Source organism: Podarcis erhardii, assembly GCF_964252035.2.
Source record: "Podarcis erhardii genome assembly, chromosome: 13".
Taxonomy (NCBI): Eukaryota; Metazoa; Chordata; class Lepidosauria; order Squamata; family Lacertidae; genus Podarcis; species Podarcis erhardii.
The window spans coordinates 50,775,330-50,798,262 of NC_138502.1; the positions used below are offsets into that span (position 1 = coordinate 50,775,330).

General features: G+C 43.8%; 1 protein-coding gene and 2 long non-coding RNA genes across 4 annotated transcripts in view; all 3 read left to right on the forward strand.

The window, feature by feature from the left end:
* Positions 1-210: 210 nt before the first annotated feature.
* Positions 211-3,951, forward strand: LOC309327223. Its single transcript, XR_014150441.1, has 3 exons — positions 211-733; positions 1,565-1,629; positions 3,434-3,951. It is a non-coding gene; the product is annotated as an uncharacterized lncRNA (long non-coding RNA).
* Positions 3,952-4,515: 564 nt separating this feature from the next.
* On the forward strand, positions 4,516-5,640 carry LOC309326402. Its single transcript, XR_014150291.1, has 2 exons — positions 4,516-4,814; positions 4,972-5,640. It is a non-coding gene; the product is annotated as an uncharacterized lncRNA (long non-coding RNA).
* A 660-nt stretch (positions 5,641-6,300) lies between these two features.
* LOC309327219 (uncharacterized protein) overlaps positions 6,301-22,933 on the forward strand; it is a 76,737-nt gene continuing 60,104 nt past the window's right edge. The window contains exons 1-2 of one of the 2 annotated variants that reach the window (XR_014150434.1): positions 6,301-8,675; positions 11,425-14,373. Coding sequence is in view for 1 of the 2 variants with exons in the window: in XM_081836394.1 (XP_081692520.1) it covers positions 8,615-8,675 (61 nt within the window). In the remaining variant the exon portion in view is untranslated. Of the gene's footprint in view, positions 8,676-11,424; positions 14,374-22,933 lie in introns of those variants that run through there. The other variant, XM_081836394.1, reaches the window with a different exon arrangement.

Below are 22,933 nucleotides of genomic sequence, written 5' to 3' on the forward strand. Positions count from 1 at the left end.
GGAGCCGGTTGCGCGCGGCGGGGCCGGGCGGGGGCGCGCCGGGCGGGTCCCGAGGCGGCGGGCGGCGGCGGCGGCTGCGCTCCGGCTTGGCCCCCGCGGTGGGTAGGCGGGCGGGTGCCCGGCTGCTGCTCCTCCGCCCGCGCGCAAGCGAGAGCTATTTCGGGAGCGAGCCCAAGATAGCGCGGGCGGGAAGTATTTATAGCGCGGCGCTTTTCCGGGGCGGGGAGAGGAAAATGCCCAGCCGGAGCCTCTGCCCCCGGGGCGAGAGCCGGAGCAGGGATTCCCCGGGCGGGGACGCCGGGGCTGCCCCGGGCCAGCCTGACGCAATGGCGAGCGGACGGGGATCTCCCTGCCGGGGCGGGGACTCCGCCCGGAGCCGCGAAGCTGGGGGCCGCTCCTTGCCCGGAGGGGGCCGCTGCCCTCTGGCCAAGGGAAAGGGACTTGCAGCGAAGCCGCCGACTCCAGACATCTGGAGCGGGACCAAACAACCTCCCCGGCCCCCTCCGGCCCCTTGCTCGGGCGCAACTGGGCGCAGCGCTGGAACGGCAGATCCGCGATCGGTGGAGACGCGAGTGCGGACCTGAGGATGTGCCGTGCCCGTGCACGCAGAAGAAAGCCTCCCTGAAGCCATCGGGGATTGCCTCCCTAATAAATACCCGTAGAATTGCAGCCCGACCCTACCTGTGTTTACTCGGAAGTAAGCCCCACTGACTTCTATTGGATTTGCTCTCAGGTAAGTGTGTACAGGATTGTAGCTCTAGGGCAGCATTCTATGCGGTATTTACTTGAAAGTAAGTCCCCACGAGTTCAGTGGGACTTGTTTACTTGTTGTTAAGTGACTGAATGGTTTTTCTCCGGTCCTTGCTGCAAACCCAACAGTCTTCGCATATCCTGGTACTGACAGCCCTGGAGGAGAAAAGCAAAACGTGTGAATACACCTTTAACATGCTAATAGTGAAATATGCACATGTATGCATTTAAAAATGTAGGGTCCAGTTGCACTGGGGTTGCTGCAGTGCATATGCATAAGTCCATAGGCATCACAAGAATCTTCGTTACATTCCATAAGATTCCAGCAGGGATGTTTGCTTTTGAGACCCCTTGCAGCTGATAAAAGTTGCAAATGGGTGGCTTCCCCTGTTTGCTGGTGCAGTTCCTCACTGCATGGTGTAAGGCTTTCCGCAGATGCAGGCATGCTTTCCTTTCATTTATTTAAAAGCAATGTTCTGATCAGACAGATGACCAGATAAGTTCCATGAGCCAGTGGAGCAAAAGCTGTAATTCTTTGCGGTGGGTGGGTTTTTTTTTGGGGGGTGTGTGTGGTTCTTTTTTATCACCATGTCAAATGGAATATTGTTGCCATTTTCCAGATGGGCACACCACACACTCCCCCCCCCCCCCCCCAAATTTGTTCCTTGGTGGCTCGGGGGCCAGTGACTCCATGCTGCCCTCTACTGCTGGACATCATAGTAGCTGCAGTAAAAGCCTGCATTTCCTCCAGGGGTGCCATGGCTGGAAGGTTCCTTGGTGTGTGGGGATTAATCTTCAGCTCTTTTTCCTGCAGGCCCAGAAGAGAGACCATTCCCCACAACTTCTGTCGCTGATTGCCAGCCACACTCTGAATGAAAGGCAAGTTGGAGGGCTAGGAGAAGTCATGTTCTCCTTCAACGTGATGAGTGAGAGAAGGGACCTGGGACTGCAATAAGGGTGGGGTGGCCTAACCTTGAGCACTCCTGTGCAGGGGGGCAGGGGCAGTTCAAACACCCCCACGCCCCCTGGGCATTAAGTAGGTGTGAGTGCCTAACTTGGGTGCCAACCCATCATACAACTTTGGTGGAGGGGGAAGAGCAGGAAATCCCCCTGTGATTGGCTCAGAACTTTAGTGCTTTAGGTTTCTGTTTTCAGCATAGCCAGTCGCTCTGTAAGACCCCTTCTGAATAATGTTTTCTCTTTCTCTGTGGTTAACTTCCTCTAACTATACTGTTTTGGAGAGTTTGGGGGTATATCTCCTCCTTTTCCATGCTAAGAAAGTTCCTTTTTAATGGAGGGCAGGAAGAAAATTAAAAAAAAAATGCTCTTGTGCAAATACTCTCCTTTGTTTGTGTTTTTTTTCCTCAATCTGGTTCAGAAAACTGGATAACCCCCCTCCCCTGGCCAAATTCTGCCCCATGTAGCTTTCGTCAACCCCCCCCCCCCCCAGTTTCTAGCTGGAAAGTCTTTGCACATTTGCAGCCCTTGGTTGGTGGATGCTCTCTCTCTTACAGTTAATATTTTTCTTCATTCCTGGGTAACTGCTAAATCTTGAGAAACCCCAGCCTTGTCTGTAGAAAGCATTCTTTCATTGTCCGACTGATCAGCACAGGCCCACTGTTAAAAATGTAATCGGATCAGGGAAGTAATTGGGCTTTGCACAAGAGAAAACATAAACAAACCACAGATAGGGACTGTTGCAGGTGTGTATGTGTGTGTTCTGTAACTTGACTTTATCCTACGAAGCAAACATGACTTCTGGAGGATAAATCAGTGCCCAGTTGATGGGAGAGAAAAGCAAACAGGTGTTCCACGTTACTGTATGAACACTGACTGGCAATAATGCCCTGAATCCTGAAACTATAGAGAATAGGCAATGAGGAGTCTTGGGGATGAAGGCACATGGAGCAGGCCTCAACTGCACTTTCTCTCATTAAGCCTGTTACTGCAGTCTGATTAAAGACATTGTAATTGAGCTGTCGCCTAAATATAAAGATAAAGGTAAAGGGGACCCCTGACCATTAGGTCCAGTCGTGATCGACTCTGGGGTTGTGGTGCTCGTCTCACTTTACTGGCCAAGGGAGCCGGCGTACAGCTTCCGAGTCATGTGGGCAGCATGACTAAGCCGCTTCTGGCGGACCAGAGCAGCGCACGGAAATGCCGTTTACCTTCCCGCCGGAGTGGTACCTATTTATCTACTTGCACTTTGACATGCTTTCAAACTGCTAGGGTGGCAGGAGCAGGGACCGAGCAATGGGAGCTCACCCAGTCACGGGGATTCGAACTGCCAACTTTCTGATCGACAAGTCCTAGGCTCTGTGGTTTAACCCACAGTGCCACCCGCGCCCCTTGTCACCTAAATATACATATGGTCAAAACAATTTTGAGCCAAGAAGCATGTTCTCTTTGTTTTTAGATGATGCCTGCATGTGTCGTCTTATGAGGCATTCCTTCTGTGTGAGAGTAAAATGAGAATGCCTCTTTTGTGACAGTATATGCCACCTGCAGTTTATATATATATATATATATATAGTTGTGTTGCAAAATCTATATTTCCCTTAACAGGGACACTTTTTTGAGTCAATGATTTTTTTAAAAAATGATTACTCTAAATCATTAATTAATTGAATGTTGCAACCTTGATTACCACCCCTTTTCTTTTTACTTACTTTTTCTTTTATAGGGCTGAGCGCTGATACTGAAAATCCATGCTGAGCCCTGACACAAATTAAGCCCAAGCAACAATGAGGAAATGTAACGGGTAAGACAAGGAATGGGCTCGCAACTAGATGCATTATACCGTAAAAGGAAATGTCATAGTAGTAGTAATATATATATTTATACCCCACCTTTTTCCCTGACAGGGACTCTAGGCAGCTGACAGATAAAAGAAGAGCTAAAAACAAAGAAAAAAACAACAATTAAAAAACAATTAAACATTGTCAGAATTAAAAGTATATATTATGTAGATAGATCAAAATGCATTAAAACCATACAGATAATCACAGTAAAAACAGCACAGCACCAGCCCTTTCATTAAAAGCCATCAATTCCCCAAAGCCTGTTGGAACAAGAAAGGGAGAATCATTCAAATAATTGCACTGCTAGCAATATTTTCACATTTGAGAGTTAAATCAGCTTTAATTTTTTTGTTTCTGCTGTTTATAGACCACCCATTGACCAAGGTCTTGTGGGCAGTTACTGAAAACCAACAAAGCACAGATACACCTCAACAGAAAGATAGAGTAGAGATACATAGGATGGCCCTTGCATCTTCACCAAAGCTGGTGTTGTCCTGGCCGTCCAGGAATTGTGACTCTGCCAAAGGCAGAGGTAAATTGTTACTGGACAAATCCTCTAGGGCTTTCAGTATTTCTCCTTCTACTGCAAATGTAAAACAGCCCCTAATGAAAATATAAAGCAAACTACAGTGGTGCCTCGCAAGACGAAAAGAATCCGTTCCTTGAGTCTCTTCGTCTAGCGGTTTTTTCGTCTTGCGAAGCAAGCTCATTGGCAGATTAGCGCTATTAGCGGTTTAGCGGCTTTTAGCGGCTTATCGGCTTAGTGGATAAGTGGATAAGCGGCTTAGCGGCTTAGAAAAAGGGGGGGGGAGGAAAAAAACCCCGCAGGAACTCGCAAGACATTTTTGTCTTGCGAAGCAAGCCCATAGGAAATTCGTTTTGCGAAGCACCTCCAAAACGGAAAACTCTTTCATCTAGCGAGTTTTCCGTCTTGCGAGGCATTCGTCTTGCGGGGCACCACTGTAGTTCACAGTCTAAATTTATTTTTCTGTCCAAACTCAAATATTAGAAGATTTCAGACCTTTCTCTCTCTCTCTCTCTCTCTCTCTCTCTCTCTCTCTCTCTCTCTCTCTCACACACACACACACACACACACACACACAAAATATGAGAGGAGTTTCCTAAGCCGCATGAAAACACACTCAGGCTTAAGATGGTTATGTTTTGAGCATGAGTTAAGCTTTTAATTATAAAGCCCTCCTGCTGTTAATACTTGAGCTGAGGTTACAGCATACTGATATTTCTGTGAGAAAGTAGCTGAAGGTAAACTGGGTCATTTTGGTAACCTTAAGGTCATATTACTGCCATGCAGTTTATCTGATCTCTGAAAAGTGTTCAGAATTCAGCACTAAAGCTGTTGGTGTTTGCCATCCAGAGACTATGATACAGAACTGCCTTGGTCACCAGTTTGTGGGCCCAGTTCAAAATGCTGATGGTCTTCTTTAAAGGCCTAAACTGTACTGGACACACACTGCCTCCCCCCAAAAGCCACAATAGTCCAAGTAACAAAGAGCCAGACATTGTATTTCACAAACAGGTCACCCCATTCCTGATCCCCACGATTCTCCACAACTCTGTGAGACTCTGGGGGGCTTCTTGTCAGCAGCCCGACTTAAATTAGGTGATTGTATATGTACTTGCCCATAATGTTTGACAGCATTAAAACATGTGAGGTGTCACCTTTGATAGAGTCTTCTCTGTGACTTCTCCAGCTTCTTGTTCCATAGTTTCAAACACTCTTTTGTGGGAAATTGCTGTCTCATGTAGCTATAGCATGTGTAATGCTAGTTAATGCAAAAAGCAATTAAGACCACAGAGTTGTATTGCTAGACACAGCTAGGTCATGCCCCTCACCTAGAAGGAAGGGAGTTAAATTTCCTGCTTTGGTCATTCTCTTTCACCATGTGAACTCTCAGATAAAGTTTGTGCCTGAGCCTGAACTTGCCCGCTATTAGTTCAGACCATGTGCTTAGAGCTGTTTCACTATATTTTGTACCCCAATGTTTTTGCCTGTGTTTATATGCTGCTGCATGGATAAATGCATGAACCTGACTTTTGGAACTTTGTAAGTAAAGCATTTTAAAACTTCCCAAGGTGTGTGGTCTGTTCAGTGCTAAGAGGGGTAGAAATGGGGAAGCTCTGGTAGCGACTCAGAACAAGAAGTTTAAAAGGTTTAACAGCCTATATTCCCACAATATGCTGCTGCTTGTGACTTTTAAATCTCTGCTGGGGGCTGTGTGTTGCTGGAGAGCATGTTTAGCCCCACACTTTAGATCTAGGGATCCAGACAATTCTTTTATTAATTACCCCACACGTATGATCTACATCTATGAATCTATTTTCCCCACCTGCTCATCTGATCCAGCAATTCCCAAGCTCACCCAGATAATCCTGTTTGCTGTCACAATCTTTTGATTCTCTTTCAACCATACTGTATTCTATAAATTTCAGAGACAAACCCCTGGGGCTTTGTGTGAAGTTCATTATCAGTTCTTCAAACATGATTAAATGTCTGCTTCCTTGCTCGCATTATTATAACTGGGTTCAGCAAGAAGCTGCTTAAATCGGAACAGGTTACAGTGGTGCCCCGCAAGACGAATGCCTCGCAAGACGAAAAACCCGCTAGACGAAAGGGTTTTCCGTTTTTCGAGGCGTTTCGCAAGACGAATTTCCCTATGGGCTTGCTCGCAAGACGTTTTCGTCTTGCGAGTCTTGCGAGTTTTTTCCCTCCCCCCCTTTTCTAAGCTGCTAAGCCGCTAATAGCGCTAAGCCGCTAAGCCGCTAATAGGGTTGCTTCGCAAGACGAAAAAACCGCTAGACGAAGAGACTCGCGGAACGGATTATTTTCGTCTTGCGAGGCACCACTGTACTGACAAACTGTACATCTTAACAGACTATAGTCTTCATGAATGACACAGATTATGAAGCAATAACTTTGTGTAGGGGTACCAGATGAGGTTGCCCTCTCCCCTCGCCCCTCCCCTTATTTCTTCCTTCCTTGAAACCCTGGCCCAATGATTAAGTGGTGGCTGGGGGACTCAGGATCGCCTCTCCAGTCTGCTCATGGATGGGATGGCTGCCCTGGTGCCAGGTCCTTCAAAGTGGCCCCTCAGGATTATACACACCGTATATCAGGTTGGAACACTGGGTGGTCATAATAACAATTTCTCTAAATCCGAATCTTAATCAATATAATCCCCTAACATCTGTATCTATCTGTTCTTTAAATTTCTCAATTACTGGGATGTCAATGTAGAAAAATTGGGGTGTGGTGTGTGTGGACCTTTATCCTGAATTGCCCTGCCCCCACCCATTTTTTAAGGAAAATTGAAAAAGACACTAAATCATGGTCCAAACTCAACCTCTTCCTCTTGGATATGTTTACTTCACTGAAGATTGCAGTCCTACCCAAGCTGTTGTCGTCGCTTGTTCCTGTGTCTTGAACAATCAGGGTGGGAAACTCTGACAAATTGATTCTGACGAATGGGTGGGATTTCCCGCACATCCAACTCTTACGATTCTTTTCAGAGTAAGCATTTATTATTCTCGCTCTGGAATGATCTGCTTAAGCCTTGGGCTGACTTGGAGGCCTGTAATTGGAATAGCACCTTGACCCTGACAGTTTCCCTGTTCCCACAAGAAATGAAAGGGGGTTGAGAACTCCTTTTTTTGGGTGGAATTCGCAGAGGAAGCTTGCTCCTCCCATCTCTCTTGTGCTTCCCTTCTTACTATGTCATCCCCCTTTCTGTTTTCAACGTAGAGGGCCACTTCGAAGAATCTTAAAACACAGGGAATTGTTCTTGTTTCTATCATGACAATGCTCCTTTTTCAGAAGAGCAACTCAAAGGGAAGTTGGAGGCACCCTCTGTGAACTGGTTGTCTGTATATTGGATTCATTGCTTTTTCTCAAACGGGACAGTCAAGTATCTGGGTCGCTGCCTGATTCAGCGGACAACTGCTTAGAAGCCACTTTGGCAAGTAAACAGCATGTAAATAAATAAAGTGTGAACAATGGACTCAAAAAATGCACAGGGAGAAAGAGGGTGGTGGGATCCTTGCAGGAAGATGCTGGGACCACCTTTTAAAATATCCTGCCTCAGAATTCTACAGATGTCCCCATTTGAGATCCAAGAGATTCATGTTAGCACCATCTGTGACGTTGCAAGATATCCTGGGGTCTTCTAGTCATCAGATGGGGCAGCGTAGCCGCTCAGGCAGCAAAATGTCTTGCGGGGTGTGTGTGTGGCTCCAATAAATTAGGTTGCACCACTGTTGTGAAGTAAGAATTAAATATAAAGGTCAGACAGAAACCAGAGCCCTTGTTTACAAAATACACACTGCTGACAGGGGAATTGTGTGTTCTGTCCCCACCGCCACCCCCAAGTCTGCACACTGCAATTCCTCCGCAGAAAAGTGGTGCTGGAGTAGAGCCAGATTAAGTGGTCCACACAAAGGTATGACATCTAAACTGCTGCTTCCATCAGAGAAGCTATTTTTCAGTACTAGCACAATGAGGAAGATTTGCCAAAAACACTCACTGCAGACAAAGCCCGAAGCAGTTCGTTTCACCCTTTCTTTGGTGCTTCTGTGAATGAATTGAGCACCCATGCATGTGCTCAGCAAAGCACTCAAGGCAGAGCCAAACATACTTTAAGGATAAAGCAAGTGAAGAACCCGAGTGCTGCTTTCTCAAAGGCAGTTGCTAGGGAAGATTAAAGATCTCTCCAGGGAACTGCATGCTGTCATCAGCTCAAAGCTCTCACAGAAGCTGAGCTTCTTATGTTCACTGCAATAAAAGCAACAGCACACAGGACATCATCTTACCATGAGAGGTTTTGTCAAACAGCCCAAGGCCAGAGAAAGTCAGCAGCCTAAGCTGTTTCAGAAGAGCTTTTCTCCAGTCCCAACATTTGTCCTCATACCCAATAGAAAACACTTATTTGGTAATAGTATAAAATATAACATATTATAAAACTATATTAAATAATAGGAAATGTTTATTTTATCCTATTTATTATAGTCATGGTTAAGTGAAGTCAACTGAATTGCCTCCCACCATTACAATGAGAAATCAGGAGGGGAGTCAGGTAGAAGAAGGTTCAACAGATTGGCAGTGTGGAAGCAGTAAGTATGAAGGTGGTTTCTGCCAAACTTGGGGTAGAAAAGAGAGGAAATGGGTTATTTTGAATTAGTTAAATGACATGTATTGTGCATTTTTCTTCCATAGACTTTGCTGGGGTGGATTTTCCAGAAAGATTTATCCAATTATTTTGGGGTGTAGCCAGCTAGGTTCTGCTCAAGAGTAGATGTATGGAAATTAATGGACCTCAGTTAGTCATGTCATTAATTTTGGTGGGTCTGCTTTGAGTAGGTTTAACATTGGATGCAATCCAATGCATTTTGGGGAAATGGGTCATTGTTTTAGGTCAGTTGGTTGTACTTGTACCCATGAGTTGTGTTTGCAATTTTTATTTAAAAGGCACTTTGTTGGCCAGTGTAATCAATGGACTTGTTGGGGCTACTGTTGCCAGGCAGTACTTCTGGCCAGTCTGGGACAATAGAAGCTAGCTCTTACTAGGCAGGATTCTCACATCCCAAACTTCGGCCTTCAGTTTGCAGTTCAGGTAGAAGTTAGGTATGAAAGGAGGTGGGGAAAGCAAATCACAGGAGATAAATGGAAATAGTTTGAGATGAATGGGGAGAGGGAAAGGAAAATGATATCAGAGGTGTACAGCAACTGGATTCCATTTTTTATTAAAAATATTTTTTTATTGCTTTTATATATAGATAAACTATAGCAAAACATGAAGCGGGGACCAGATGTACATGCAAAAAACAGGATATATACCAAATTTTCACATATTAATGTTCAAAATGTTTTTTGTGCTATACAGTGGTACCTCAGGTTAAGTACTTAATTTGTTCCGGAGGTCTGTACTTAACCTGAAACTGTTCTTAACCTGAAGCACCACCTGCTGCCGCTGCGCCGCTGGAGCACGATTTCTGTTCTCATCCTGAAGCAAAGTTCTTAACCTGAGGTAATATTTCCTTTCCCGGGAAAATCAGAGGCTCACTATGTCAGGTTCCTACTGGAAGACCGGACAAATGTTAGAACATTAGCAGCGGCAAAGTTTTTATCGGTGGTTGCAAGATCAAATAAGCCCTATATTCTAAACAAAATGCTTGTTTAACCTGGAGGTAGGCTGTATGAATTGTGTATTGTTTTGTAATGATTTGTTGGGTCTCTGGACCGTAATAAAGATTGATGATGAATATTTCTGGGTTAGCAGAGTCTGTAACCTGAAGCGTATGTAAGCCGAGGTACCACTGTATAGGGAGTTGGTGCTTTGGATTTATATACATGTAACTATCAACAACAAAGTAAGGAGACTTTCATATTTCTGTGTCAAGAAGCCCATATGTGGAGGCAAGCTGGAGAAAGGTCCACCCTTCCTTGATTTGTTTAAGGAACAAACCTTTGCCTTGTGGCATAAAATGCATCAGGTGTCTTTAGTCCTTTTAGTGTTCTCCATTGGTGGGTTATCTTGCCCAGAGTTGCTGTTTCCGACATATTTCTATTCCATAATGTTAATGTCCAAGTTCGTTGAGGTTTTCCGTATTTGGGCAGCTGATGGATGGGCTGCAGCATTGAGAAAGATGTGTAATTCATTAAATTTAATGTCACTCTTAGGACCCACAATTATAGGTAATAGTAGCCATTGAGGAGTACATTCATTGTATTCCTTTGTCGTTGTTTAGTCATTTAGTCGTGTCCAACTCTTCGTGACCCCCTGGACCAGAGCACGCCAGGCACTTCTGTTTTCCACTGCCTCCCGCAGTTTGGTCAAACTCATGCTGGTAGCTTCGAGAACGCTGTCCAACCATCTCGTCCTCTGTCGTCCCCTTCTCCTTGTGCCCTCCATCTTTCCCAACATCAGGGTCTTTTCCAGGGAGTCTTCTCTTCTCGTGAGGTGGCCAAAGTCTTGGAGCCTCAGCTTCAGGATCTGTCCTTCCAGTGAGCACTCAGGGCTGATTTCCTTCAGAATGGATCAGTTTGATCTTCTTGCAGTCCATGGGACTCTCAAGAGTCTCCTCCAGCACCGTAATTCAAAAGCATCAATTCTTTATGCTTCAAAAGCCTTCTTTATGGTCCAGCTCTCACTTCCCTACATCACTACTGGGAAAACCATGGCTTTAACTATACGGACCTTTGTCTGCAAGGTGATGTCTCTGCTTCTTAAGATGCTGTCTAGGTTTGTCATTGCTTTTCTCCCAAGAAGCAGGCGTCTTTTAATTTCGTGACTGCTGTCACCATCTGCAGTGATCATGGAGCCCAAGTATTCCTCTAGTACCGGTATATTAGCAGTTCCCCAGAACAGAGCTACTAGGCAATACCCCATTCGTACAATTTTGCCAACAAGCCAGTGAAATCTCTGACGTTATGTGAGGAAGTTGCACAGGTGTCCTACCCTACCTGTGCCAAAGCTTAATTGTACTCTCTCTCTCTAATGTATCCTGGCAGAGGCTCATATCCAGCTCTGCTGTTCTGCTATGTCAGGAGACTTCGGATTGCAGAGTGAATTTCCCCATCCCTCCTCTCCCTAGCAGCTCAAAATCAGCTCCAGAGGGCTGGAACTTCACCTGGGGAAGATTTTGAGGGTTTAAAAGGAGAGAAGAGGAAACTTGATTGTGTGAGTGGAAATTAGTGCATCCCGTGTTGGATGCAACCCACAGGCTGGAAAGTTTTGAATTCCCACATCTTAACTCTGATGACTACTAGCTGTTGTGATTAATATTAAAAGGTAAAGGACCTTTGGATGGTTAAGTAAAGTCAAAGGTGACTATGAGGTTGCGGCGTTCATCTCGCTTTCAGGCTGAGGGAGACGGTGTTTATCCACAGACAGCTTTCTGGGTCATGCGGCCGGCATGACTAAACCACTTCCGCCACAACGAAATACCGTGATGGAAACCAGAGTGCACGGAAATGCAGTTTACCTTCCCGCCACAGTGGTACCTGTTTATCTACTTGCACTGGTGTGCTTTCAAACTGCTAGGTTGGCAGGAGCTGGGACAGAGCGACTGGAGCTCACCCAGTCGCAGGGATTCGAACCACTGGCCTTCTGATCTGCAAGCCCAAGAGGCTCAGTGGCTTAGACTACAGCGCCACCCGCATCCCTATTAGTGATTAATAAATTGATGATGATAATAGTGATGGTAGGTCTCAAATCAGCCTTTGATTTGATAACCCAAGGAAGAAGTTGTCAACCTTTTTGAGTCCACAGCTCCCGTGACCAACTGGGTTCTTTCTGTGGCTCCCCTGGAGGGAAACGTGCTCTGAGTCTCAGGAGCTCCCCTTGCCTGCTGAGCTGCCCACCCCTCACCTCTTTTGCGGAGACCCTTCCTTGTGGAGGGTTCCTTCAGCCTCCTTTCCCCTTTCCTCAGGAATCTTTGCCTGCTTGCTTACTCACTCTGAGGCCACCTTGGCTCTCGGCAACCAGCTCTCATCTCCCCTGGCCAGCCCCGGAGGCTGCTTTCGCCTGGAGAACTTGTAGCCTGGGCCACTACAAAAACACAGCTGTGCAAGCCTTTGGGTGGCAGAGACACGAGAAGGCATCAGAGGAGGGAAGGAAGGAAAGAGAGACAGAGGCCAGGGTTGCCCACGGCACGCCTGACCACCACTCAAGACGCCCCAGGGTGCCACGGCGCACTGGTTGAAAACCACTCACCTAGGGGATGGTTGCAGAACAACCAAAAGAGTGCATCAATTGATAAAAGTCTGTTTTATCTCACGGAACAATTACAGTTGGAAAGTAGAATGGAAATCAGATGTTGTGTGGGAGGTCCTCTGTCAAATTCTGTTGCAACTGCGAGAGGAATTAGTGTTGTAGTCTAGCTCCCCTTGTTCCCTGATTTAACTCTCCAGAACGTCATAAACTGAAATTTTGCAGAAGCCAGGATGCCTCCAGACTCATGTATGTGGACAATGCGGTTCTTCTCTCAAACACAGCTAGGCCTGAAACATGTATTAGAGGAATGTTCTAACCTTTACGTATAAGAATGAAGCTCTTGCAATTAGTTGTGGTAAGACTAAGAGATTTTTTTTTTTTTTTTTTGCTTATTCTTAAAAAGTAATGAAAGATAAATGGCTCTTTTGATGGCTACCTACATGTTTCTAACTTATGATTTTATCATTTGGTTTCATATTTTTATATTGTTGTAAACTGCTGTGGTGTATCTTTATGATACAGCAGTATAATAAATATTTATAATAAATAAATAAAGCTCTATCTCCAAATCCCTGAAGAGGATGCAGAGGCAGAAGGAGTTTGGCCTACATGCAGTAACACTGTCCTGCTGTGGAAGACTATCGGTAGGGTTATTTTTGACTACAGCGAAACCTCGGGTTACGTACCGTCCTCCTTACGAATTCTTTGGGTAACAAGCTCCGCTAACCCGGAAGTAGATGTCCCTTGTTGTGAACTTTGCCCCTGGGTGCAAGCAGAAGTCGCGTGCTGGCAGAGGCCCCATTAGCGGAAGCGCACTTCATGTTAAGAACGGTTTCAGCTTAAGAACAGACCTCTGGAACGAATTAAGTTTGTAACCGGAGGTACCGCTGTACTGCAGAAATAACTGGACAAATGATAGGGCTCAAGTTGAGAGCCCAGCCTTGTTATCACTATTAATAAGGAGCTACTTCACAAAGAATGTATTAGGATGCTCTTGGCTGCAGCAAGGATGGAGGTGGATAAGCATTGGAAAGATGGGGAGGAACTTTCCACTAAAGCGTAGATAGAATGAGCAAGGAACATTATTTTAGCTGAAGAACCTGCACATCAAATTAGGCAAGGGATTGGGGGGGGGGGAATGATTTATTCATGACAACATGGTATCCATTTATTGTTTATGCTCCATTTATTGTTTATGCCATCAAAGATTTATCACTATGTAGTAGATCAAACCTATCCATTCTGAAGGAAATCAGCCCTGAGTGCTCACTGGAAGGACAGATCCTGAAGCTGAGGCTCCAGTACTTTGGCCACCTCATGAGAAGAGAAGATTCCCTGGAGAAGACCCTGATGTTGGGAAAGATGGAGGGCACAAGGAGAAGGGGGCGACAGAGGACGAGATGGTTGGACAGTGTTTTCGAGGTTACCAGCATGAGTTTGACCAAACTGCGGGAGGCAGTGGAAGACAGAAGTGCCTGGCGTGCTCTGGTCCATGGGGTCACGAAGAGTCGGACACGACTAAACGACTAAACAACAACAAAGTCTGCCTAATTCTTGGAGCAAGTTTTGGCAGTTTTTTTTCCTGAATGAGGAAAACAATTGTTAAGATTTTTGTAGTGTAAGACATGAAGAAAATGGACCAGCAGTTCCAAGAAAATTTGTAAAACATTATTGGAATAAAGTGATAGCTCTCATCTTGGTTTATTGCTGCTTACAGTTTGTTAATACCAATGTTTTGTGGGATAAATCAGCCACATATATCCAACATGCGTAACTCTAATGAATGCACAAAGAGGTTAAGACCATAGAGTAAGCTGTCCTGGCAGGCTTACCTAGGACACTCCCCCTCACCTTGGGAGGAAGGGCTACCAAACTCTTTGTTCTCTCACTTCCACCATATGAACCCTACTAGTAAGGAGGTCTAAGCTGGATGTGTGGCTTAAACAAGCTATTTTTGTGATTCTATACAAAAATTTAGAAACTTGGCATTTTTTAACCCAAGTTAAACTGCCTGTCTTTTTTTTGCTGCTGTATGGAAAAGCACATGAATCTGACCTCTGAGGAGTTTGTAAGTAAACAATTTTTAACTTACCAAACGTGTGGTCTCTTTCTGTGCTATGGAAAGTGGGGAATTTTAGAAGCAACTTAGAAGGGGATATTTTAAAGTACTAACTGCCTATATTCCCACACTTTATTATGCTGCATATATTGTGATTTTAAATCTCTGCTGGGGCTCTCACCTAAAAGTACTTGCCCCGAACCTGGATCTTGGCGTCCAGGAAATTCTCCTTTTCGTTATACCTAAAATATTTCTCCTTTTAACCAAACAAAAGGCATGTTTTCTGGGGCATTGTCTGCATCCTGACATCAGGAAGATTGGAGCTGTCATAAGAGCTGTTAGTTAAGCAACGAAGTTCTCAGGCCCTGATCCACAGAAAGTGCTTGTGCATGTCTTCTTCCCAGGCAGATAGCCAGGTGCTTTGGCAGTGACTCTGCAGATCCTCCCTGGCTTGCTCTCCTGTTCCTGTGGTCTTGTTGGGTGTTGGAGAACTGACTAGGAACCCAGGAAGCTGGGTAAGGACCTCCAGTCCTGGGGCAGGGATAGCTCCTCAGGTTCATTGGTAGTATGGAGATCTGCTGGAGGTTCCAGCTGCCCTTGTTCCTTTTTTGAGGAGACCTCAGGTTATCAGTCTGAGCAACACTGAATCCTAACAGTTAGCCTGAGAAATAAATAGCAATATATTAAATAGTAAAAATCATCACGACCACCTTGCAACCATGAAAGAGGTGCATGAGTTTGCTTGGTTTCCTCTTGCCTACCCATCCCACTTTCCTTTTGTGTTGTACCTTTTCAGTTGAAGGCTTGCATTATTTTTGTTGATAGAAGCTGCTTTGGGATGTTTTTCAGTTGAAGAGTGGAAGTATAAATGCATTGAGTGAATGGAATGATGAATAATAATAAATATAACAAGCCTCTCTCCCACAGTAAATGGAGCAGTGATAGAATTAGAAGAGGTATGCCTCTGTACACGTATAGCTTGGTTAAAGAACAGGAAGCAGAGAGTAGGCATAAATGGACAGCTGTCACGATGGATGGATGTAAGAAGTGGAGTCCCCTGTAACTTGTTCATAAATGATCCGGAGCAGGTTGTGAACTGTGTGATGGTTTGGTTTCCTGATGAGACCAAATTATTCAGGCTGGTAAAAGCAAATGGAATCAAGGGTAGCTCCAAACCAGGCGATTAGTCATTAAAATAGTAGATGAGTTCCCTCAGAGCTGGCACCAGGTTTGAGAGGGCCCCGGGGAACGTGTACGCTGGTGGATTCCACCCTCTTTCAGTGGGTCCTGGTGGACTTACTTAGCTGTGATGACAGGGCTGCAAGGCGACATGGTTTAGCCACCATATTTCAATATTAGGTTCACAATAGAAAAATACAAAATCAAAACAAAAAAATACATAATAAAAACAGGAACAACAATAATGCACACCAATAACTCCCTCCTCTCATTTAAAAGGACATAGACTGTTAAGCAGCCCAAGGCCTGGTTGAAGAACATTTTTGCCTGGTGTTTAAAGATCATGAAGGCCTCAGGCGAGTCTCTGGGGAGAACTTTCAACAAATGGGGAACCACTGTAAAAAAAGGTTAAACAGGTACAGTGGACCCTCCAGATACGAATTAAATTTGTTCCAGGGGTCCGTCCACAACCCAAAAAGTCTGTAGGTAGAGGCGCCGCTTCTGCACACACACACGGTGTGATCGACTGTTTCTGCTCATGTGTGTGCGGCGAAACCCAGAAGTATATACTTCCGGGTTTGCCGTGTTCGTAACCCAAAAGTTACGTATCCAGAGCGGTACGTAACTAGAGGGTCCACTGTACTGGCTGCAAAGACATCCGTGGTCATGTTTCCTGAGTTACAGAGGAAGAGAAATGAGTTGAGTGTAATTCTTATATGACCAACACAATGAATATAAAGGACAAACAGAGGAAAGATAATTCAGGGATAACCTCTTCCAAAATTAATGACCAGGTGGAATGGTCAATGCAGACTGAGAGGGAAGACAGTTCTAGGGGGATAGCAAGATGAGTCTTTGCAAGATGAATAATGCATCTAAAGTTTAATATTGTTTGGGTGAATTAACAAAGTTCTAACCCATCATGGAGTGACTGCACTACACGTTTATTGGAGACTCTGCAGACTGACTGGAGTATGTGCACAGAGTGTACAAAACAGGATATGCATGTTCCTCAAGGCCTGTTGGGAATTATCTATAAGGGCCAGATAATACACAAAATTCAGCTGAGATGTGTACTTTGCCCAAAGGCAATTTTATGTCTATTGACTGGTAAACGTACACAGTTCCTTCTTCATTGAAGGATTATCCATGAGGCCTGGTGAATGTGCACAATGGCTGGCTGTTATACACATTAACCACTCCATTTATATTCCACTTAACACACACAGGTTTAGACTAGTATCTATTGTGAGCAGTAATGGTAACTTCTCTCTCAAAAATGTATAGTATTATCATTCAAAAATGAATAATAGAATACTATGTAGATTATCATCATCATTACAGTTCTTGAAGCCCCAGAGAGATTGCATAGCTCCTTGTATAAACAACACTGTTTTCCTTTTTCCTATGAAAGCTGTTCTTCCAGCCTACCCCTTCAAGTCTGCATCAAAGAATGACATATTTCTGACGTATTGCGTCACAAAGAGCCATTCTGTCTACCAGGAACAATCACATGGAAGCAGCTTTTCTGTTCTAAAATGAAAGGCCAAAATTGGGTTGAATAGCCTTTCTACAACCACAGTAGAACATATCGCCTCACAATTGTACAATGATCCACAATATTAAGTGCTGATAGCTATTTAAAAATGCTTGCAGGGGGAAAAACAGCTGCTTTCTCTCCACACCTCCATGTAGATATATTCCAAAATACAGTTATTATGGGAACAGGTTAAAAGTGAGATAAGCCCGATTCATACAACAGAAACTCAGCTTCTTCCAAAAGACTGTTTGCTGGGTATACTGGCAAAAGAAAGAGCCTGAACAGTCTGTCTAAAATGTGTCATTTTATTTGTGTTGGGGAAAGGGGTGGGGGAGATTTACATTTAATAATTAGCAGTCTAATCAGTCTACTCAGTTTATCTCAGCAAATAGCAAGTATATCCATATTCCCACTCCTGGAATTACTAACATACTGTTGCAACATTAATGGAAGGAAAGGACTGGTTCACACCTGGCATTTCATCACTTGATGGCTGCAACATCACTTGATGGTTTGCATGTATGGATGTTCCATCCCCAGATAAATTCAGCACAGACCAAACTGCTTAATATGCAAGAATGGGCCATCGTAATTCTGATTCCAGATACTGCGCCCATGGGGCAAGAGGAGTGTGCCGTTAATATGCTAATCTTTTCTGGTAAGTGGGTATTTCAATTAATTAAAATATTAAATAAAGATTGGGGAAACAGGCCATTGACCCACGATGGGCATGACGGCCTGTCATCATCCTATGCTGAATTTTCAGTTTTCAGGGTAGGTATGGTATCTGACATAACATCTGTTTTGCAGCAGCTGCATTCCCAGTATATGTCCTCTATTATGGCTCAGAGGCTTCTAGGATCAACAGGTGAACACCTCTGGTCTGCTTCCATCTTGGTTCAAGTGGCGCTCATCCCTTTTGGACAGCCCCAGCTTGTCCTAAAGCACTGCCCAGCGCCCAGCAAATCCCAAATACCACTCATGCAGTGATTTAAGTCTCAGTGAATTAATGACGAAGGTAATCATAGCAATGTCATTTCCTGATGACGTGGACAAGGTGTGGGGAATAAGAATCACATATCAAGTGAAAGGATATGAAAGAAGGATTTATATCTAGATGTTAGGATAGAGAGGATAAAGAAAACAGGAAGACACAATGGGAGATAAAGGAGGTGCTGTGGGATTGATGGAAGGCAATGTCTTGTTTTAGTGTTTATAATATTAACTTGTAAGATACGGATTTTTTATTTTTTATTTTAGTTTTCAAATGTTGATTTTTGTGTGTTGTGTATTGTTATTGTTTGATATATTGCCTGTTGTTGTTGTGTGGAAAATACTAATAAAATACATTTATTTAAAAAAAAAAATCACATATCAAAGTTTCTCTACTTTTCACCCAGACTCTCACATGAGAATGAGGAAATCCCAGCGTGTGGAATAATGCAAATGCTTTTGAAACACACTCATTCTGCATTGCATAAGGGACCTTCCTTGGAAGTTTGCTGCGAGATCTGTTATTTGGGGATGACTCTTTCCACCTGCCTTGTCCCAACCTCTGGCCCTGAAAACCTTTTGGAGGAAGCTTCTTCCTGCTCTGTGGGAGAACTGGGTGGGAGGAACAGAAATTTAAGAACTACCTTCAAGAGAGGACTCCGCATTCTACGTTCGATTTGTGTTTTTTGTAGCTGCTTTGTGTTTTATTTGGATTAGTCTTCTATATCTTATTGCGTTATGAATAACTTTAATAAAAAAAATTCACATGCAGAACTGTGAGGAGAACTTGTGGTCTGTTGTGGCCACATAAATGGGTTGCTAATTGACCTAATGTTGCTAATTGACCAAACGGTCAATAATGGTGAACCTGTGCTCACTTTTTAATATTTTTTAAAATGAATTGTTAATGGTTGAATTAATAATTCTACAATTGAATATGCTATTGTAGTTTATTATGTATTACAATTCTGTTTCTGTAGACTCTCTATTTTCTGTAAACTGCTTTGGGTACAAATTTTGGGTTTGTGGAAAATGCAGTGCATATATATAAATTGAAAATAACTTCTTTTATTACTAGGTAAACTAGAGGCCACATAAGCAATTGCACTTTCTTTTCTTCTTGTCTGTCCATTTTATAGTTTTGAAAATATTCAACCATTCAGCCTAAAAATACCATTTTATTTCAGAATTTTGTACTTGATCCAAAAAAAAACCTTTTCACTAGTTAAATCAACCCTATTTTATTAGAGCTAAGTTTAATCAATTGATTAATGCTTTAGCTAGTGGACAGAGTCAGAACGGTTTCAGAGAGAAACAGAACTAACTATGGTTAAGAAGGTAAAGTACCTAGGGGTAAACATAACAGCAAAAAATCTGAGTCTATTCAAGGATAACTATGAAAAATGTTGGTCTGAAATTAAGAGAGACTTGGATAGCTGGACAAAATTGAAGCTTTCTTTGTTAGGCCGAATTGCTGCTATTAAGATGAATGTATTGCCAAAAATGTTATTTTTGTTTCAAACACTACAGATTGTGGACAAAACAGAGTGCTTCCGGAAGTGGCAGAAAGATATATCTAAATTTGTCTGGCAGGGCAAAAAGCCCAGAATTAAGTTTAAGATATTAACAGACGCGAAAGAAAGAGGGGGCTTTGCCCTGCCAGACTTAAAGTTGTACTATGAAGCCGCAGCTTTCTGCTGGCTAAAAGACTGGCTACTTCTCGAAGACACTGACGTACTGGACCTGGAAGGTTTTAACAATGCTTTTGGTTGGCATGCATACTTATGGTATGACAAAGTTAAGATCAATAAGGCCTTTAAGAACCATATTGTCAGGAAAGCAGTGTTTAACGTCTGGACAAAATATAAAGACTTATTGGAAAATAAAACTCCAAGGTGGCTTTCACCTCTGGAAGCTAAGGCCCGAAAAAGACCCAATATGGAGGCCAAATGGCCAAAATATTGGGAAATATTAGAAAAAGATGGAGACAATTGGAAATTGCAGAGTTTGGAGAAAATGAAGGATAAGGTGCGAGACTGGTTACATTATGCTCAGATTAAAGAAGTTTTTAAAAATGACAAAAAGTTAGGGTTCCAGGTGGAGAAATCGAAGTTAGAAACAGAATTGTTAGAACCAAAGACTAAGGTACTATCTAGAATGTATAACTTGCTGTTAGAATGGAATACACAAGACGAAATGGTTAAATCAGCTATGATAAAGTGGGCACAGGACATTGGGCATAACATTATGTTTGAGGACTGGGAAAGGTTGTGGACCACTGGGCTGAACTTCACCGCATGTAATGCTCTGAAGGAAAATGTAATGAAAATGATATATAGATGGTACATGACCCCAGTTAAACTCGCCAAAATATACCATTCGTCTGATAATAAATGTTGGAAATGTAAAGAAAATGAAGGAACATTCTTTCACCTCTGGTGGACATGCCCTAGGGTGAAGGTCTTCTGGGAAATGATATATAATGAGCTGAAAAAGGTATTTAAATATACCTTCACTAAGTAACCAGAGGCCTTCCTTCTGGGTATTGTCGGCCAGAAGGTGTTAAAGAAGGACCGAACATTTTTTATGTATGCAACAACGGCAGCAAGGATACTCATCGCAAAAAACTGGAAAACTCAAGATCTACCCACACTGGAAGAGTGGCAGATGCAGCTGATGGACTATATGCAACTGGCCGAGATGACTGGCAGAATCCGTGACCTGGGAGAAGAGAAGATGGAGGAAGACTGGGAGAAATTCAAGATGTATCTACAAAAACATTGTAATTTGGTTGAATGTTAAGAAGGATGCTAGATTATAAAAAATTGGCCACCACTAAATTAGATTTAAATTTGATGATAAGTGAGACTAAAGAAAATATAAATTTTTTTGGAAGAAGTGCTAGATTATATTTGAATGAGTGGACATGAGATTGTAAACAAGTTGATAATTTGTCTGGAAAAAACTTTTAACGATGTAAATGGGAGCGGGAGACGTGAGGGAGTCCAAAGAAGTGATGAAATTATGTTTGTGACAGAAGTAAGACTGTTTATTATTTGTGCATTGATATTTAAAAACTTTAATAAATATTTATTAAAAAAAATGCTTTAGCTAGTGGGCCTTTTTGAATCGGATACGAAATTTTGAAATAAAATATTATTTTAGGCTGAATGGTTGAGTATTTTCAGCCATCTAAAAATTGATCTACTTCCCCTTTAAAAAAAGAGACAACAGCCCCAAACAACCAAACTGGCTGTTTCAAAGGGACTAAGTATATCCTTGTCTTTATCTTTGATACGGTAATTACATTTTCTCAATTTGTAAGCTCTTTAAGCTGTGGTAGGGATTGTATAATAGGCACAAGTGAGCTAAAAATACATTTCATATTTAACTGCCTAATAACCAGCAACTGAGGGAAACAGGAGCCAAATATGAAAACAGGAAGTTCCCCTCCACAAGCTGCATTTTCCTGATAGGTAGGATTTCTTAAAGCCTTTGCTAAAATAATAACCCCCTTCAAGTTTTAAATAAAAGCAGAGTTGTTGGCCATTGTTTATAGCTCTGCGTAGCTGAAAAGCAGTGACCGTATTATATTAAGAGGAGCTTAACTGAGTCCTGGGAACAGGCGCTAAATTTAGCACCTTTATTTGCAACAGTAAAAGGCTTCAGTTTTAAATTCCGTTTTGACTCAGTAATTCGGTGCCGATACCCTATGTGGTCTGCATGTAGCAAAGTGACCCCGATTCCAAATCTAACTTGAGTCTGAAATGATGGGATGGATTTTGTGAATTTGGGCCTTGCTAGGCCTTCGCTAGGGACGCGGGTGGCGCTGTGGGTTAAACCACAGAGCCTAGGATTTGCCGATCAGAAGGTCGGCGGTTCGAATCCCCGCGATGGGGTGAGCTCCCGTTGCTCGGTCCCTGCTCCTGCCAACCTAGCAGTTCAAAAGCACGTCAAAGTGCAAGTAGATAAATAGGTACCGCTCTGGCGGGAAGGTAAACAGCATTTCCGTGCGCTGCTCTGGTTCGCCAGAAGCGGCTTAGTCCTGCTGGCCACATGACCCGGAAGCTGTACACCGGCTCCCTTGGCCAGTAAAGCGAGATGAGCGCCGCAACCCCAGAGTTGGCCACGACTGGACCTAATGGTCAGGGGTCCCTTTACCTTTACCTTAGGTCTTTGCTATCTACTCCTCCAAGCTGTTTGTTCCGGTTTAGAGCTAAAGAGCGGGTTTTCCCTGGGAAAAGAGCGGGGAAGGCAGAAACTTCTGACCCGTGCCTAGGAAGCACAGGGCAAGTGGCAGTGTCAGTTTTGGTGTCAGCTGCTTGGAACTTTCTGCAAGGAGAAACTCACTAAGACCTGGGCTGAAAGTGAAAAAAGTGTGCTTAGCAGGTGCAACGTGCGGGAGGAGGAAGATGCGGGAGGTGACTGTGGGGATGGTTTGGGTGCAGGGGGGCTGCACAAGGAGGGAGGAGGCTGGGACCTGTGAGTGAAGGTGAACACGGACACAGAGTGGGACTGCGAAGCAGAAGAGAGAAGCGGCTTCGGGTCTGGGGTTGGGAAAGGGAAAGGCAGCTTGTACGAGGTGAGAAGACGAAGCTGCATGGAGTTAATGGTGAGGGAAATCACTGGCGGAGGAACCATAGCTGTCAACTTTCAGATTTGAAAATAAGGGAACAGCAGCCTCACCTGTCCCGGGGACAGTCTACGGGATACCTAACAATCCGGGATAGCAGCAGGAAGCAGTGGGAAATGGCACTGGAATAAGGGAATTTCTCACAAAAAAAGGGAAGGTTGACAGCTATGGTAGGAACAGGAGTACAGAGCGAGCAGCCCACCCCTGACACCACTATTCCGGTAAGGTGCCATCGCAGCGGCCCCCCTGGAC